General features: G+C 52.3%; 1 protein-coding gene across 4 annotated transcripts in view; it reads right to left on the reverse strand.

The window, feature by feature from the left end:
- CNTFR (ciliary neurotrophic factor receptor) overlaps window positions 1-19,515 on the reverse strand; it is a gene marked incomplete at its 3' end in the record, with an annotated part of 215,984 nt that overhangs the window by 119,414 nt on the left and 77,055 nt on the right. For 2 of the 4 annotated variants that reach the window (XM_084278235.1, XM_084278236.1), the window contains exon 1: window positions 3,638-3,712. The exons of the other annotated variants lie outside the window; for them this stretch is intronic. In XM_084278235.1, the coding sequence (XP_084134361.1) occupies window positions 3,638-3,697 (60 nt within the window). In that variant the 5' untranslated portion in view covers window positions 3,698-3,712. Of the gene's footprint in view, window positions 1-3,637; window positions 3,713-19,515 lie in introns of those variants that run through there. 4 annotated transcript variants of the gene reach the window in all.

Consider the following 19,515-nt stretch of genomic DNA (forward strand, 5'->3'; position numbering starts at 1 on the left):
TGGAAATCTGTGCACAAAAAGCCTGACAGATGCCTGAAAAACAGACCCATGGTGAAGAGAAGCAAATCCCCTGCTGTTTAATTAGTACAAATGTCTTGTGAGCTGGGAATCTCCTTTTTTTTCCCTCTTCAAGCCCATCAGGGGCCAGCAACTCACACAGTAACACAAACAAAACGTCCCTTAATATCAACTGGTGCTTTTGGCCAAGCAGAAACAGTTGGGATTTCCAAATATGGCCCATGGGAACATTAGCCCAGGCATTCTCGGGAAGCATCTTGGAGCCTGAACTGTCTCCCAAGAATAAAATCCTTCGCTCCAGCACGACAAAAAAACCATCACTTACAGTCACTATCGCACAAGAGTGCAAATTAAGCAATCAATCAAATGGGCAATACTCTGGAAAACAGCAGTGGGCAGGGCACACCATACCAGCAACGGGCGAGCAGAGCTGACCTGTGGTTGCCTCCCATCACACGTGGGCTCTCGTGTTCCCTTCTCCACCAACATGACAGCAACTGGGGTTTTCTTTTTGGTTTTGGCCGTTTTATCTCATTTTGGGGAGCAGGACCCTTTCTTGGAGAGAACACAGGTATCCAGCAAAAGCATTTGTTTTGGACTTGGCCGCTATATAAATCAATGACTATTCTGCAGGGACGTGACAGAGCAAAAAATTAGACGTAAAATGTGCCAGACGGCAAGAAACTAGCTAGAAATTCTTGCTGTCTCTCCTGGGTCAGGGAGGGAATCCTGTCTCAAAGGTTCGGGATTGTGTATGTGCCTCCAGCTTCACATAATGATGTCCTCTGGGGAAAAAAAAAAAAGAGAAGGAAGACTATTTAAAACCTCCTGTCACTTCTTGTCTTCCATCCCTTTTAATTCCTTCAAAGAGGACATCGTCACTGCCCATCCATGGACTGAAATCCCAGGAAGTGTCTTTGGGAGCCCCGACACCAGGACTGAGCATCTGCTCATCACCCAGAGGCCCAGATATGTTTGCAAACAGATCGGGCAAACGGCTGCGTGTTTGCAAGTGTATTTTAAAAATCAGATCCTGTTGGCAGGCAACTCTCAGGCAGCAAGCGGGGCCAAATCCCATGAATAAATTGCTTGGAGCGAGTAGTTTGACGCGCCATTATTCATAACTAATGCAGTCCTAGTAAACAGAAAATGGAGGCCAAATCTGCCTGTATAGACACCAATGACCTCATCTGTTTTCATCCTATTTACTGAGCAAAATAAAAGCAGAAGAGCGCTACCATCATCCTGCAAGAAGGGTAACGGAGTGTTTGGAGGAAGAAAAAATTCCCAGCAGTTCCAGGGTGAAGTGGGGCTCTGGAACGCGGCGATGCAAGCTGAATTGAAAGTCAGGATGGAAATTCAGTCCCACCAGTGCAAAACCACAAATAAAACCCAACCAACCAGCTCTCCCCATTGCTGAGCAGCAGCTCTTGCTTGGGGTTATGAAGAGCATGGCTTGCCTGAGCCAAGAGGAAAGCTGGAGCTGGCAGAGGGGGGTAACGCACCCATATGGCATCTCCCCAAAGGTGGGTGCTCTCCTCCCATTTCCCAGCCTGCATTCAAAAGTAGGTTGTGTGGAGTTTTCTGGGAGCAGGCAAGTTGCAGTGCACTTCTCAGCATCTCCACTGCAAAGTTATAAACAACAATCCCTCAAGAAAAGCCAGGGAATTGAAGAAGGAACAACTAGCTACTCTTCCATACACCACAGCAATTGCAGGCAGCCCAGTACAACCATCAACCAGCTGGTTAAAGCAAGCACAAGACACAGCTCTCACCGTGTTTTCACGCAGCAAAACCCAGCACAAGTCACTGCCAGGGCATATTGTATGAGCAGAAAAACCATCCTGAGTGCAGAAGGGAAGGGACCTTCAAGAAACACAGGTCTGCTGATGCTGATGCAGCTGCCAGAGCAGCAGCTGCTTGAAAGAAGCCAGGAGGCTACAAACCAGAGCACAGACATGCTATTTCTGCCACATTTCCTATGCTCTGCAAGTCTTACATTTATTTCAGTTTGGGCAATAAGTAGGAAAATTGCCTACACGGCTGTGACCACTCTTCCCTTCCTTCCTTTTCCCAAATAATGCAAATTTTAAAGGCATTTTACTTGCAAACTGCTTCCACCATGAAGAGGCCAGCTCAGCACCTCCAGAATTTACCTTAGGGAAAAACAGAGCCATTGACCTGAAGGCTGCCACATTCATCTCGAACGCAAAGGGAAATACTTCTGCAAATGACAAAGAGAATTTATTATGCTGCTTAAAAGTTACAGCCCATTAAAAAAATTGCCCTGATTTGAATCATTGACTTTTCAAAATAAATACTATTCTTTCATCAATAAGCTCAAAATATAAGCTAACCACAAAACCCTTTGGAAAAAAGAAACATAAAAATGATATCTTTACACATTAATAACATCTATTGATCTAACTGCAAGCATATGTCCACATACATAATTTTACCATATCGCACATCAATAACAGTCTACACTTTTTTCATATTAAACTATGCTATTCCCATGAAACCAAAGTCCTAACTATTTCCCTAAAAAGCCCCTTGCCATTTGAATGCACAATGGTTGCGTTTCAGAGTATTAACACTAAGAGCATATTTGGTTACTCAGACCGGTATTAACCATTCATAAAGTGAACGGGGGTAGAGTCCTAGGCACGTCAGAAAATAGAAACACTTTTATTTGTAATGAAACCAATGGTATTGTATTTTTCTTTTCCTGCCCTCTTTTGCTATTACCTTATTCACATCTCAGGCCCAGAATTCATTAAGCAGCCCAAGCCGCTTGGACCGAGTGCGGCATTGCCAGCTCTCCGTGCCCCTGTGTTTTGGACGAGGCTTAGCACGCTATAATCTACTTATTAATGCTTTGAAGAGGGCTGAGCAACGAGGAGGAAAAAAAACCTGGCAGATGACAATATTATTTAGGCTAATCAAGAATATGATGGATAGGGGAGACCTTCAAAGTGAACAGCAGCACCAGGCAGTGAGAAAGCCCGGCGTGGTGATAAATGCAAGGCATGGCACGCTGCAAGGGAGATTTTGAACTAATCAGGCACATCGCTGCAGTCTAAATTAGCTGAAAAGAGGCAGCAAAGTGATGTCAGTCTTCTCTCTGCAGCCACGGCTAAAATGGCAAACAAAATGTTAGGTGATACGTAAAGACCCAGGATTATAAAATACATGACGGCGTAAATCAACAGTATGCTCTGACCTGGAATGCTCCGATCAATCCTGGATATCCAGCGTTAAAACAACCCCCAAAAGGCAGAGAGAAAGGGTCTCTGCTCAGAGAAGGGCAGTAAGGCGGTGAGATTTTAGAGAAGGAGTGGAGTGCGAGATTGAAAGTCTGAGACTTTAATTTACAAGGGAGGCGGATAAACAGGAAGAGGAAGGAGGTGCAGGGATCAACAAAAGACAGCCGGCAAATGCTCCTCAAATACAGCAAGGGCAGAACAGGAGCCCACCAAACTGAGAAGGAGATTTGAAGCTGCTTTATTTAGGCACATGTAGCACCCAGTGCACATCCAGCCTCCGAGCATCCCGCACACCCACAAGCAGGGAGAGTTAAGAGCCCAAATAAAATGGTTTCATTTCTTAGAAGACTCACCGGTGTGTGGTGGCACTGGGGAGTGGTGGGTGAAGGAAGGGCCGTGCCAGGAAACAGCATCAAGGCCAAGAGAGAACCACCACCACGGCCAGCATGGAGTCTGATGGACAAATCCTGCAGCCAAACAGGAAAATGTGACTTGTTCCCCACAGCAGTAGGTTGCTCCAGGCTGGGCAGATCCAAGGGTCAACCCGTGTCCTGCAGCAGGCAGGCCCTCCTCTGAGCCTCTCAGGGTATTTTAGGTACTTATTAACTTGGATTCTGACCCTTCACATGTCTCCCTCAGCCCTTGATGAGGAGCACCGCTTACAGCACATCACTATGAACGTGACATCCATATGGACCTCCAGAGCAGCTGCTGCTGAAGGTGTGGAAACTGAGTCAGAGACCCCACCTTCCCCGATACTATTGGGATGCTCCTCAACACCGCACTTCCCGCATCCACCAGCTGCATCCTAAAACCATGGGTTGCCCAGGGGCGGATGGGTGGACACAAATCCTCCCAGGCCCCTCCATCTCTCCCCTCCCCATTTTTCTGAGGTCAGGTGATTTCCCAGCTGATGAACACATTACCACCTCATTCGGCAGCGCCTCGGAGGCACTCACGTTTCAGGCCCCGGCGAGAAAAAGATGAAGTATGAAAATTCCTTTCCTTTCCAATCCAGTCCTCCCAGCACTGGCCAAGGAGCGAACACAAAACGCCTCAGAAAACACACAAGAAACACCGGACGCGAGAGGCCGTGCCGAAGTCGCACCATATGCAGGTGTCAGGGAAAAAGGTCTCCCATCTCCCACGCCAGGCTGCTATCTCCATCCCACAAAGCCTTCCCATGTGGGATTGATACCTGGGCAGGACCCTCCCCTTCCACCGGCTCATTGGCAACCAGAGCCAAGCAAAGCAGCAGTGGAGGATGCAGCCAACCATGCCCATTAGCCACAAACAGTATCTGGAGATGGCATCTCGCTTTGGAGGCTTCAAATATGTCCATGTCGACACGGAGAGCTGTGCATATGAGCCCTTGATGAGATATCATCTCCCCATCCAGCTACAAATATCACTGGTGGCATTTTTATCACTGAGGAATGCACAGTCCCCTCTCCTTTCCCTCACCGCTTAGAAAGGCATTGGGCAAACCAGGAGTTAAACCTACCCCAAGGCATCTCTTGGTGACATCCTTGTCTGCAAACAACTGCTTTTGTTTTTTCTTTCAGAGAGGGTGCAACATGTTAAAAACCAGAAGCCATGCCAGGAGCTGACCCCACTTCTGTGGCCAGTGGCTCCAGAGCCCCTGCTTTGGGTATTATTTAGGAAAAAGTGGGACAAGCATCCATGGGGGGGATGGAGAGAATGTCCAGTCCTGCTCTGGGAGAAGGGGACATGCGGGACAACCTTCACTTTCATCCAAGATCCTTGGGAAGAGGCATCAACTCGTCCAGCACCTCAGACCAATCGAGACTGATGATCCTCAGGAAAGATGTCGTCTGCTTCCTGAAAGGCTTTTTGGAAAGGGAAGGGGTTTGTAGCAATTTTGGTGCTGTTTCTCCCTCCAGCACAGCAAGCAGAGCAAAAAAAAAAACCCCACAGCTCTGCTCCACGCTGGTTTTTCACCCCATAAATAGAAATGGGCCAATCACACCGAATCTGTGCAGGATTCTGTGGGAAGTGCAAAAGAAAACAGGACAGAGGTTTGTTTAGCAGTGACGGCGCAGTCCTGCCTCTGACATTTGCTCTGAACCAGTGAACTGCACAGCATTTGAACTTTTGTTTAGACAGACAGGCCTGTGTATTTAGAAATCCTTGAAACTCATCCATCTGCAAAGACAGCAACTCTCGATAATGCAAAAGCTCCAGCCGGGATGCTGAGCTCAGCAGATCTCTCTACAAATGATTCCTATTAAAGTAAAAAATTACAATGCAAGCGTCTATTAGACAATCCAAGCCTGACATAAAAAAGGAATTAAAAAAACATAATATGTTCGTGCCAGCCATCTTTATAGACCACTGAGGAGCTCAGGAAAGGCATCAGGACACTCATCTTCCATCGCCTGCCCAGCACCCAAACCCACCCAGAGCAACACACCCTCCACCACACTTGGGACCATCCTGGTGCAGCCGTCCTGATGAGGGTCTGCTTAGCTCCTCAGTACCTCCGGAGATGGAGACCCCAATCTTTTTCTCTGGCAGTTGGTCTGGACATCCACCCACCCTTCCCAGGAGGATCATCTCTCCTGGCATGCAGCCTGAACTTCCCTCGCTGTGTTTTACACTCAGGGTTTATTGTCCCAGGGACATGAGGGCTTGGTTCCTGGGATCTTTTTGCATCTCTGAAACCTCTGTGGCTTTTTTGGGTTTTTTCTTCTCCAACCTCAATGCTCCCAAATTGTGGCCTTGGGGTTGGGGACGTGCTTGGGTCCCTGGCTGGTTCATCCCTTAGCAGTATCAGCAAAGGACTGCAAAACTCATCACAGGTGATGGACACAAGCCTTGCAGCAGCATTGGTTCTCATCCCACCAGCATGGGCAATGAGGCACAGCTGTCAGGACCAAAGAAGAACCACACTCATCCTAACCATGAGCCTAAAGACCCCTTGAGGTCAGAACAACCTGAAGAAGAGCTCTTCAGTGTGGTTTCTCCAAAAGGGTGGGATGTGCTGGGGAGCCCCTGCCAGCGCCTAGTCCCCTCTCTCTCATGGCACACTGGGCAGCAGCAGCGTGCTCGGCCCCCAGCTCCCTGCCCCCTTCCTGCCCCCTCCCTCCCCAGCCTAAACCAGCAGATTATCACATTAACGCTTCAAATGTTTAATTTCCTGCTTCAATTACACCGGTTTTGCAGCAGCAGAAGTGGGAGGGGGAGAGGAACAAAGGAAAACAAGCCAGGAGTTTCCAAATAAACCCAGAGTGACTCTCAGACTGCTGGGCTTCCTCCTCCACTCTCTGGCCAGGGACGCGAGGCCACGCTCACGTCAGTAAGGGTGCTCATTTCGGCAAGGTGGCTGGATGCAGGCATGGAAGCCACCTGAGTGCCGACCTCTCGGGCCACCAGTGCAGTGGGTCTCCATCCCTCTGCTAAAATAAAAGAGGTTCTTTTGTTTGGTGGCTCTGTTGATCTCCAGAGCGCTGCAGAAACATTCGCTGCACTGCAAGAAAAACAAGGCAGCTGGTGTTTGCAGAGCAAAACGGTACCCTGCTGCAGAGAGGGGCCAGGGGGAGCATTGAGGAGAGAAAGGGGATAGGGTAGGAGGAGGGCAAAAATAGTGGGAATAGGGAGGGGAGGGCGTGGGAGTGCGGGGGAGTGATGGAGTGGGAAAGGGAGGGATGAAAAGCACAGACAGGGGAACTGAAGGAGAGGGAAGGTGAAAGCAGGATGAAGAGGGAAAGATAGCAGAGGGAAAGCAAGGGTGTGGAGAAGGCAAGGGGGACGAGCGTGGAGGAGAAAAGCGCTCAGGAAACTTGAGGCTGTGGCTGCACGCAGGCTCCAGCGGAGCTTCCTCCACCTTGGACACTCCCTCTGCCACATCCATCGGGTTGCTCAACCCTCCCCCGAGGAAAAGAGAGGTCTGGAGTAAAAAATGATATCCCAGCCCCGGCGCCTTGGAGGGCAGCATGTCCAGCTTGAGCTGCTCACAAGGGATATTGAAAAAAATAAATCCATCCCCAAGCAACCGTTCAGTCTGAAGGCCCCGCTGGCTGCTTGCAGGGAAGAGTGAGCCTCTGGAACTCAAAACTCCATGGGAAAAGCGCAAGGATGGCTCTGAAGCACCCCACTGCTCCTGGGGGGCCATGATGCCTCCCCCCTCCACTGCCCTCAGCTCGGCTGGGGCAAAAGGATCCCAGCTACCCGCAGAGCCAAAGATGCTTTCCCCTCGGTGCCCTTCCCGGAGGCCGCCCGTGGCTGCCGTTATTTATAGCTCGCTGAGCGTGCTCGCCGCACCGAGCTCACCCGAGCGCGCAGGGAAGGAGGCAAGGGAAAAGGGCCGACCTTGGGGTCGGGGCCAGGAATAGCTGCCAGTGGCCAGAAATAGTTAGTGCCATGTTCAGCCCTGGTTCTTCGAGAGCCGCTGGATCAGAACTCGGTGTTTCCAAGATTTCAGCCCCAGCCAGGAGAGGATTTATGTCTCCTTTGGACTCATGTTCCCCCCCTCCAAGACACCCCCCCACCCCCCACCCCTCCTATAACTGCTCTCCAGGTCCAAAAAAGCTGGTGGGTGGATGGAGCAGGTGGGAAGGGGCAGGAAAGCAATCCAGTGGTGGGGAGGGGACAACTGACCTCCAGAAAATGTGCTGGAAAAGCAAGGGAGGCAGGTCGCGAGGAGGGACGGGTTTCAGCACCTGCTGCTGCAAAGCCCAGCTCTGACCTGGGAAGGGGCGACGCAGGGGAGCAGATTCCGGAGGATTTTGGCAGCGCGCAGTGGCCGGCGCGCAGCTCGATGACTCCTTTGGGTGCCTGCGAGAATCCCAGCACATGAGATCAACACGGACAGCCTGCAAGGCATGGAGCCCGTCACGTGTGCACCTCCGTCCCTCCGAGGAGGGACAGCTGTCTCCTCACCCTGGGCATGCAAGGTGTGGGCATCCTCCCGATCCCTCTGAATGCTTGAGGATGGACATGTGTGGCTGTTTGCATGTGCAAACGCAAAGCCCAGTGCATGACACAGCCCACACGCAGAGGACTCTCCTGGGTGCCCCAGTAAGACCTGCCTGGAAATGCCCTGGACCCCAGCGTGCATCCCCTGCCCACCCTGCTCTGCACTCTGCTGTGCTGGAGCTGCCTGCCCCACGGCAGGGCTGGATGCTGCTGTCAGGGCAGGGAACAGCGTCTGAACCCTTCTCACCAGGTTTGCTGCTGGTTACAGAGGCCATGGGAGTGGGAAGGCCTGATCCTGCTGCCTCCAGCACAGTCCCCAAAGCCCAGCCGCTGCCAGAGGCAGGCTTTAGTGATTAACCCTCATGCACTGCATCCAAGAACAAATGTTCGGGTGGGTAAGTGAAAGATGAAGGCAGGCAGGGGAGCTCAGCACAGCCTGTGCAGAAGGCTGAAAGCCTAGTGAGGTAGTTTGCTGGCTAGCTGGCCTGCGAATACCACCTTGAGTGGCCTGCAGAGAGGAGACCCCCATTCCCTATCAACCAAGAGGAGGTTTGAGCAACTCTTCTCCCATCCTCCCTGCCTATCACCCTTCCTGGAGAGCTTCCCAGCCATCTCCAGGGTGCTGCGGAAAGGATGCTCGTGTGGCTGCATGGCTTAGGACTCCCCGTGTCCTCCCTTGCCCCCACCACCTCCCAGGAGAAAAACAACCTCTCCCCTTTGCAAAGTCTCCCTGTGTGGCTGCTGCTTGCCCATGCACCATGGCCTTAAGGCCCTTGTCCCGTACAGCACTGAAAAGCTGAGCCACAGGAGAGACTGGCCATGGGCCTTTTTCCTTGGAGTTTTGTGCCCCGTTCTAGGGAAGGAAGGGAGTCCAAGGTCTGCCTGCTCCTGTCCCTGCATCTGGACCATTGCAGCACAGACCCATAGCAAAGCACAAAACAGCTCCACGTGCTTCCTCCAAGGAATCTGGAGGAGGCTCTGAACACTGTCCATCAGACTGCAACATCACAGACATCACAAACAACAGATGGGGAGAATATTCCAGCCCTTGCTCTGTAAAGAACCCCTGTTGCCTGAATTCCTTACCTCGGTGCTGCTCTCCCCAGCCCCTTGCCTTTGGGTACCAAGGATGGCCATGTGCATGCATCTACAAGAAGTTGGGTAGGGTGAAGTCCAGCAGGCAGGGAGGCAGCCCGGGAAAGTCTCCCAGCCCAGGAGGATGTGCAGCACCAGGCAGGTCTCACTGGGTGGCAGCAGGTTGTGCTGCACAGCTGGGGAGTGAAGGAAGGGCCAGGGAAGGCAGAGAGAACAAACAGAAAAATAAAGGATGCCTTCAGCAAAGTGCTGAGTAGAAAATGTGTGGCACTTGGCCTGGAGCTTTCTACCTCCTGCAAAAATACAGGTTTTGCTGCTTCTACAGGCCTGGAGGACACAGTTCCCATGGGTGTTCCCCATCTCCTCCAGCTATCCCATCCTCCTGCAGCAGCTCTGTGCACGGGTGGCCTGCCAGGTCCCCTCCCTGCCAAAGTGGCCCAAAAAGCTGTGGAGCCAGGACCTGCCATGAGCACACAGCAAGTCTGCGACACGCAGCAGTTGGAAGGAAGCATCTGCCCAAATGTGCAGCACCAAAGCCCCCTCCTTAAACCCACCCAGAAGCTGCACCATCCCCTGGAAGCTTCTCACATTGGTAACCCACCTCTAAGCTCAGCCCAGGTCAGCCCAAGGCCCCCGGGGGAGCCGCATCCCAGAGGGGCAAGGAGGAGAGCAGGGAGGTTTATGCACACACATGTGGGGCAGAGCCCACGGAGCCCTTCCTGCCACCCCACTGTGCCACAGTCACCCTCTGCTCCGGGGGTGGGTTGGTTGTGGGGTTTTTTTTTGTTTAACAAACTATTTTCCAGCCTTGTAAGGCAAGTCCCCACAGCGCCCAAATAAGCTGAGTATTTTTGGCCGCTCTCCCTGCAGCCTCGGGCTGGCCTTTGGGAAACGCATACCCTGCAGCCCTCCGTGCCCTGGTAATTGAAGAGGCTGCCGCTCCTCCGGGCCAGAAAAGGGATTACAGGACACGCTTATGGGCTTGAATTCATAACCTTCAGCCTCCCCCAGAGCTCGGGTCCCTCCTGCCTGAATTGCAGCAGCGGCACCGCTAGCCGGCAGCACCACCAGCCATCTCCATCCCGGGCATCATCCAAAGGGCACGGCCGGTGTTTGGGCTTCAATCTGGGGCAGAGCACGCCACCCCTCCGAGCTGCTTGCAATTAACTGCTTTTGAGGCTGCAAGGAGACAAATGCTTATAATTTAACAAATAGACTTTATCTTAAAACGAGTGCCTTACTCAACACCTATTGATTCCTCTTCTCCCTCCAGAGAACTCTCTGCAATTAAGTTGTCACATCCCTAATGCCCACGTAAAAATGAGCCAGCTCCAGCATCTCCCAGAAAACCTCGCCCGCGCAAGATTACAAAACCCAGCTGCCGAGTTTCCTTCTTACCCCTGAATTAGCCAGAGATGAAATTTATCTCCGTGGCAGACAGCAGAGCTTTTATCTGCATCCCTCCAGCTGCCATACAGCTCACAGGCAGCTCCTCGTGTTTTGCCCATCCTCTTCCAAGCTGCAGAAGGTTTCTCACAAAAAAGCCAGGATGATGGTGCCCTCCACAGCCAGGGTATTGGGAAGGGAAGAGACTCGGTTTTGGGGGGCTTGTAGCCTTTTCAGAGCTGAACCCTGGCTGCTGAGAAAGAGGATTGTGCTGCTTCTAGAAGTGGGGTGCAGCTGGTAGTGGTTGGCACAGGGATGCTGTGGGCTTCCCTGTCCCATGGCCTGTCCTGGCATGGCAAGGAGTCCAGCTGGCCTGGAACACAGGCTGAGCAGCTCTGAATACATCATATGAACACACCGTGCCTCAGTTTCCCCAGTGCCACAAACAGACTGGGTGTTGGGTAACAGCTTTCCCACGCAGAGAAACAGCAGCACAGATCCCAGGGACATGGTGTGCTTGCAACCAAGGGGGGCTTGCTTTCATCAGAGGGGAGTATAAGAATTGCTTTTTCTCCCTTCAGAAGGCCACTTACGCTGCTGTTTGTAATGCCCAGGCTGAGATCATCACCATGACAGAACCACACTTCTCTCACTCCCCAGCACAGTGGCCCAGAGGTTTGCACGCTCACCCAGGGCTGCTCTTTCCCCCAGACCCTCTCAGTGACCCCACAGAGAAGCCAATGAGGAGATGGAGGGAAGGTGAAAAAGCCCTGGGCATGCAGTAGCATCGTGAGTGGGATTCAGCTCCAGGACAGCTGACAGTGCATGAAAACCCTGAGGTTTTGTGCTTCCAGTGCACAAGCCCAGCTCCGGGTGGTGATTTCTACCCCACTGCCACTCTCCAGAAGACAAAGGAGGGCAGCCGAGGGGAAAGACAGCACTGAGAATAATGGCAGCTGAGGGGGAAAGCTGCAAGAAAGGCTACAGTGCCAGAGATTAGGAAGGGATCTTTGAGATTTAACAGAGATTGGGGAGCTAGATTTAATTTCACGCCACGCACTCCAGCAGCGAGCCACCGGCTGCCACTCGTTGCACCGATGCAGCGCGTAGATTTGATAATCGCTGCTACGTAGCAGGGATTAAACTGCCCCTCACCACCTCCTGGCACTTATTTCACTGCAAAGAGAGTTGCAGTCAGCTCTGCTGGGAGCCTTGCCGCACATGGGCATAGCTGTAGGGGTTTAGGGATGCTGATGCATGCACCCAGATGGGTGCCTGGCCCCACAGCAAGGGTGCACGGTGGTGGTGCTGGGCTGGGCAGGATGCATGGTCACCCCTGTGAGAGCATCCCACCCCAAAACCTCCTTTCAAGGGAGGGCTTCGTCCCTTTCACGGTGTCATTTATTGATAGTGTCCCCTTGAGGCAAGCAGGGGACTAAGCAGATGCATGAGAAAGGCTCTGTAAAGCATAATAAAAGCAAGAGGAAAAGCCACAGTCATAAAACACGCAAGGCCAGGAGTTAATAGGGGGCACAGGGGTGCCACGGCTCACTTCTCCACCTGAAAAGGACCTCGCAGGAGCTCAGCATGGCAATAATTTTACCCATTGCATGAAAGTTGGTCATCTTCTGCTTGTTCCGAGGAGGATGAAGTGGCCCTTGTACCCTAAGTGCTACGGCTGGGTCCCCGCCAATGCTGTGGAGAGGGAGGTGGCAAGCATGGAGTGGTAAGCACACCCCCCCCGCCCCCAAACCCTGGCTCCCATCCTCTCTGGAATGTCAATCAGGCACCTGCCAGTGCGGCCAATTCACTTCCATTTGGAAAATTAAAGAAATAAAATGAATCGTTTGCTTAATTTGAAAGGGTGGCAGGAAGCAAAGACGCCTTGGGCCCGTGCCAGCACATGGAGGTCTGCTGCTTCTGGCTCGACGGCTGGATTTCACAAGGGGAAACATCAGCTTCTTCCATTCCCCTGCCCGCTGGACCAAACAGCCCCTGCCTGGGGTCTGCGGGGTCTCCCAGTCTGCTCTCACCAGTCCCCTATGCTCCAAAACTGGGCAGTGATGGGCAAGCAAAGGAATGCTCAAAGCACCAATTTGCCCCCCACCCACCCCTCCAGACCACATCTGAGGGCCGTGGGGACCAGCTGCCATGGGAACACTGCCCCATCGCCAGCTGTGAGGGTGAAAACACCTGGGACCGCCTGGCATCACTGCCTCCTCAGGGGCATCTGGGGTTTGGGTTCTGCCCCACTGGGGTGCTGGTCCCCCAGGACTCACAGCACAACGCTGGAAGCACAGGAAAACAATAGGGAGGGGCAGGGCAAGCACCTCCAAAAATGTCTTCTCCCTGCACCCCTATGGGCTCCTCTCTGGAAACTGCACGTGCACACACACACACACACACACACACACACACAGAGACAGAGAGTTTTAATGATTTTGGGGACATTACAGGCAATACTTGCTACTGCTCCCTGTCTAAACTACTCTCATCACAGGAGGGAAATTCGTCTTCACTAGGCCTGGCCTCATCCAGGCCCTGCAGCCCCACAGCCCATAGGATCTATTCCTGCTTTGTCCCAGGGAAGGGGGAAGGAGCCACTGGTGAGAGGACCCTGCCTTCTAGCCGACTCTCCAGGACAGGACTCAACCCCTGGCTGTGTCCTTCCCCTTCCCCAATGTGTCCTCCTCTCTTGCAAGACACAAACATCATCTCTCATTGCTTTTTTTCCCCTCTCCCCCCGCCCAACCAAGGCGAATCCCCAAATCCCAGCTCCTTCCTGCCAAAGACACGTGCACCTGCAGAGCAGCTGGTGCCAACATCCAAAGCAGAGCCAAGCACAACAAACGGGCTAAAGAGCCCTCACTGCACAGAGACCAGCTTACAAAAACAACCGTATTTCACCCAAACTCTATTAAACTGTCCTGGGTTATTGCTCCATTTCCTTTCCCACCACCGAGGATCAAATGAGATTTCTGTGGCTACACAGAGATGCTCACACATCTCCCCTTCAGCTGCCCCTTCTGTGCCCCACGTGGGGCGAAACCCGCTGTGGGGTGGCACAGTTTTCCATGCAAGGAACGTCCCCTCAACAACGGCTTCTTCACACTGGGAAGAATACAACCGGGAGCACATTCTCATGCACCCAAACCCTTTGTAAGAGCCCAAGAGGGTCCTGTGAGCCCTGCAGAGCCCAGACAACGGGGTTACACAAGCTGCAGAGTCAAAGGGGACGGTGTGCAACAGCGATACCCACCAGCATGACCCTGCCATGACCTGACACTCTTTAACTGAGGGTGCCTGCAAGCTCTGGCCCTGCTCTTTTAGTTGCAATTAATGCAACGAGGCATTAACCAAGGAACAGGGCACTACTCTCCTCACCTTCCCTCTGCGCATCCCTCTCGTTTTACTTTTGAGCTTCTGGGTTTTCCTCTGGTGGACTTGAAAGCCAAGCTGCGAACTAGAGTCCTTGTTTACATGTCAGAGGATTCAAAAGCCATGCAGGAGGTTCAGGGCACGGCTCCCATACAATTTCACCACGTTTTACGCATTCTAAGCTTCAACCAGCGTTTTTTAACAAAAAAAAAAAAAAAGGCTCACTTCAAAGCAAAAAAATAGCCAAGGAAAATGAACTTCACTTCCACAGCCCTTTTGAAATAGAAGTATCTGAAGGGCAACAGTTCTTGCAGGCAGCCAGCAACTTGGAAACTGGAATAGTGTAAATTTCCGCTGCCTGTCTTGCCCCCCTCCCCACATACACACACACAAACACCCCCCCACTCCCACCCCCAGCTCAGCCAGCAGCCGTGTCTGGAGAGAAAACACAGAGAAAAAGTCCAAGAAATTTAATGAACTGTCACAGCTTAATGAACTAATCCCTGCTTACGCTCACCTCATCCCAAATGAGAGGCTGGGAAGAAACAAGTGTGCAACATAAGGCAGCTATCTCTTCTCTGCTGCGTTGCTCTGCATGGGCAGAGGATTGAGCAGAGACTCCTGGGTCACGGCACAGCACCGCTTGCTCCTCTCAGTGCACAGCCAGAACTGAGCAAATTCCTCATGGTAATTTCCCATGAAAAATTTGCATCTGTTTACCAGAAATATCCCAGCTATAGGTAAGAAACCATCCTGGGAGCAGCATGGCTTTCAAACTGCTGGCGGAAAGATGGCTTTGAACGCAGACGTGAACATCCACTCGGCAGATTGGGTGCAGACAAACAATCCCCCTCCCAGTGCTGTTCATTCATGGTACTGGAGTGGCTCTCTGCAGAGAGCTGGACCACAGCTAAGCAAGCAAAGGTGGAGGCACAGCAAAAGCACAAGAAGGAGGAGGTGTTTCCCCTCCTGTTTGCATGGAGCCCTGGAAAGATTCTTCCAAAGGTTTTGGGGAGAACACTGTGCCCTCAGAGAAAAGCTACGTGAGGAGCCACTGGCACATCAGTTGTCCTCCCTGATGCTGCAGGGAGCCTGGGACCTTCATCCTGGCATCCTTATCCTCAGGAGACAGGGCTGGGCACCCCACCAGCAGCTGGGAACAGCATCTCAAGGCAGGTTCCTGCTGCCGAAAACGCTGGGGATGCTGCTCCTGAGCGTCGCGAGGGCTTGCTGGCAGGAGCCGCTGGGTAAATAAACATGCAGCAGTGCAAACAGCAGCAAGCAGCATTTTCTGGGTAAAGCAGCACCCAGGCTTTCAGTCAAAGCTCAAGGCTCTGTTTTCTTATGCCTTTTACTGAGCTGGGCTCTACCTCTCCCACGTCCCTTACAAACACATGCACACACACACACACACACGCCAACACACCTCAAGCTTCTTGTCCCCAAAATCTTCCCCCTCTAGATGGACTGCTTCCTGGCAGCTCCCTGGAGCAGAAAGGGGAGAAACTCATCGTGTGAAATATCAGCTGCTCAGGACCAGCAGCTCTGATCTTCATAAAAGAAGGCGGCAGTGTCGTATTCTCATAACACGGGCAGTGTTTCAGAGATGCCTGCGGGACAGCTGGTACCAAACTGGAAATGACTACAGAGACGCTGGGGCGTAGGCTTAGCTGAGCAACAAAGTCTGAGTGCAGATGCTAAATCAGCTGGTAATCCTATATCTCAGCAAGAAGGTGGGATTTGTTTGGGTTTGGGTTCTTTTTTTAAATCCAAGTAAGTCTTCTCTGATACCGTGAAGAAAATACTGGTTTCAGCTGATGCTCTGTAGTAGTGGAAATACCAGCTATGTTGCCAATCTGTACCACAGGGGTGGCATTTTGTCCAAGTTTCTAGGAACAATTTAAAGATTTTCAAGAAAAACTAAAGTTTGGAAGACAGTAAAAAAGAAAAAGAAGAAAGGAGCTGAAGAAGCTGCTGGTGGTCCCCAGGGGAGCGTTGAGGAGGTAGGTGGTTAGGTCACACAGCACAGATTTGTTTTTCATGCCATCCCCAAGAAGACATCCAGTGGCTTCGGCTCCGACCCCCGTTGCTGCTAACACAACACCCTGAAGAAACGATTCTCTGCAGGAAAGCAAATGGGGCGACAGGATCTGCTGCCAAATCCTTACGTCTCACAGGGGGAGAGAGGGGAGAGCAAGAGGAAATGAAAAACAAATCCCAGAGCTGAGGATGTGCTGAGGGGCAGCTGCGGCGCGGTGTTATCTCTGTTGGCAGGGTGGGCTCTGCGGGGAGCACCACAGGAGAGGGGATTAAGTGCTTGCATCCAGACAAGTGGACATGACTCTGTAAAAGTTGGGGGGAAAGGGGAAGCTGCTCCAAAAACCAGAAGGAGGAAAGGTCTCACTGGAATGGTTTTATTCCTGGGGGCTGCACGGATGGCCAAAGCACTGGTGGGACATGGAGAAAATAAGCATGTTGGTGGTCCTCCTGGCTGGATTCTGCTGGCCAGGCTTCCCATGGACACGACCCCATGCCATGGGATGATGCCTACCTGGTCTGGTGAGGCCAACCTAGGAAGAGTGAAGGGGATTCACACGCAGGAAGAAAGGGAAAAGGAAGAGGTGAGATGATAGCATTAAAATATAAATGAGACGAGATGGCTGCGTAGATACTTTTAAACCTACCCAAATGGGAAGCCACAAGTAACCAGGTCCCCACACACCATTAGCACATCACTTATTAATCACCCATTAACGAAAGGACTGCAGATAGCAGAGTCCCATCTTCTACCACTACGATATTTTTCATCCATTCCTCCTTCCCTCTCCAATTTTATTCCAAGAGATTCCTCCAAGAGCTAACACCCAAGAGCTGCACCGTTATTTCTCTTTTCCTTTCTTTCAACTGCAGCTTTGAAAGAAACAAACACAAGCAGAAGCAGCTCCACAGCACGTTTCCATCTAGTCCTTTTTCCATGGGGGACTCGCAGTGCACCAATGAAAGCCCAGAGTTCCTTTGGAAACTCACACATCGCTTCTCTCTCCGGATCTGCCCACAAAGGCAAATTCAAGCCTCTAACCTTTTTTTTTTATTATTCCAGGCAAATTATTTGCAAACTGAGTCCCAACTTCCAGAACACATCATGTCTCTTTTCAGTGCTGGCTGAAGAGCTTCAATGGGCCAGCGAGTTGCTTGTGAAAGCATCTGGTTTTCACTCATAACCTCCGTGGCTGATGGCTGCAGACAAGGCACCCAAAGGATAATTCGGCACCAGTGTTGAAAGTAACAGCACCTCCTGCTAATACGTGCGCGGTGCAAGGCACGAGTAGCTACACAGCCCTTTCCTCGGTTTAGAGAAACAACTTGCTTTCTGGAATCAGTCGTAACTTCAGCAAAACCACGGTCACAAGAGATGCAGTTTTGGAAGGAGCAAAGCAATCCATTACTCTGCTATTTATAAAACTTTAAAAATACATGTACAAACATAAAAACACCACCATCACCCCCCACTCCCCCCAAGCCCCCCCCAACTCCGGCTCATACACATACCACCTTATTTGATCAGACCTCATAAAAACCAGATGCTATCTTGGAAACTAACTTCCTTGGGAAAATAAACTGCCTGTAGTAAATCCCAGGGCCAGCACGGGCAACTGCCCCGGCGTGCTGTCTGTGCGAGCCTTGCCACTTCACAGAGTCTTGGGACAAACTGGGTAGCACTAAAGCTCTCTGCAAAGCCAGGAGAAAAACTGGGAGAAGCCATGGAACTGTCACAGCAGCAGCTAGCAGGGAGCTGGGCTCGGTACTGGGGGTTTTGGGGTGATGGAGGCGGCCGAGCAAACGAAGGAAAAAAAACCCTCCACAGCCCACAGATGTCAGCAGGTTGTCAGTGTCTCGGAGGCACTGCCATAAAATCTGCACGCAGCTGGTTGGCGGGAGGGCTGGGGAGAAGGAAAACAACGCGCCGGGTGACAGCGGAGGCTCCGCGCAGGGAGGCTGTCAGCGCCCGGAGGTGGCAGAGAGCCTCCAGCTCCGGCCTCCGGAGAGCCACGCCGGTGGGAGGGGAGCGATGGCATGTGGACTCGCAGGCACGAGGGGCTGCTTCCCTCCGGAGCGTGGAGCACCGGTGGTCTCGCACAGCCCCCAGCCGGTTGCGTCGTGCTGCCACCAGGCAGGCAAACGGCACCGGCGGGATGGAGGGTCAGCCCTCGGCGCTTGGATGCTCGGTGGAGCTTCCCAAGGTGGCCGACGGAAATGAAAGCGCGCTGAGCACGGAGGGATGCCTGTCCCGGATATTCGGCACAAGGAAGAATGCGGAGTTCTTGGAGCGGGCACGGCCACCCGCAGCTGTGCAAACAACCCCACTGAGAAGGTGACTTACCTTGGCCTCCGGCCGAGACCACAGACCCCCCTGCCTCCAGGAAGCCTTTTCCCTTGTCCGACGGCGGGACAAGGAAAGCTGAGGGCTGTTTCCCAGCGTGAAGCTGCCGTCTCGCAGGCCAGCGCCTTAAATGAGCTGGCTTGGGTTAGGACCGAGCACTGATAGCCACTGTCAGCCTGACCAGCCCAGCACGCAGCAGTTGCTCCTCAGTTTTAATTTATCCTTGCAATCGAGATGCGTTCCTCTGCCAGCAGAAAAGACACGGCAGTGACTGCAGGCAGGAGGGCTCGCTACGCTGCTCGGGTCTCAACCCCCGGTACAGCGTGCCCCAGAGCTGCAGCCCAGGATCCTGCATCCTGCATCCAGCTGGACAGGCAGGAGAAACGCGAGGCCCCGATCCAGAGGAAAGAACATGCTGATCCATCAGCACCTGAGTACTCCTGACCTCTGTTACCTAGAGGAAACTAACTTCAGATGGTGGGAGAGGGAGGAGGGAAGCATGATTCCTGCCAGATCTGGGGGGAATCTGATGCCTGGGGGTGAGCTGGTCAAAGGTTGCACAGGAAGACACCATGTCAGAGCTTGGGCATGACCCTGAGTGTTGGTGTGTCCCCAAAAGACCATCTCTGGAGCTGCAGGCAGGAAAGGAGGAGAAAGAACTGCCTAGAGATTTGGGATGCCCAGGCTGTGCTCCTGGCTCTATGGCAGCTTCCCAGACCTGCTCTGGAGGTGTGAAACCCAGAAAGCATGAAGTGCTCCCAGCTCTGCCCACATGACCTCCAAATATAGGGAAAATACTAGTTTTCTCCTATTTTGCCTTGCCAGACTATCCACCATGGGCAACAGATGGAATCTGTGGGCCCTACAGTAAATAAAGATAGAGTGGTTTCAATTCCATTTACGTTTCAGAGATGGGGGTGAGGAGGATGAGGGGAGGCCCAGTCTCCCCCAGCCTGTTTACTCACAAGTCTTTTCTGCTACTTCAACCGGCATTTACTTCACAGAAAAAGAACTCAGAACAAATGACAACAGATACAGGAGGGCTCAGAGGGA

The sequence above is a fragment of the Gallinula chloropus genome (genome assembly GCF_964237585.1).
Source record: "Gallinula chloropus genome assembly, chromosome: Z".
In the NCBI taxonomy this organism is placed as follows: Eukaryota; Metazoa; Chordata; class Aves; order Gruiformes; family Rallidae; genus Gallinula; species Gallinula chloropus.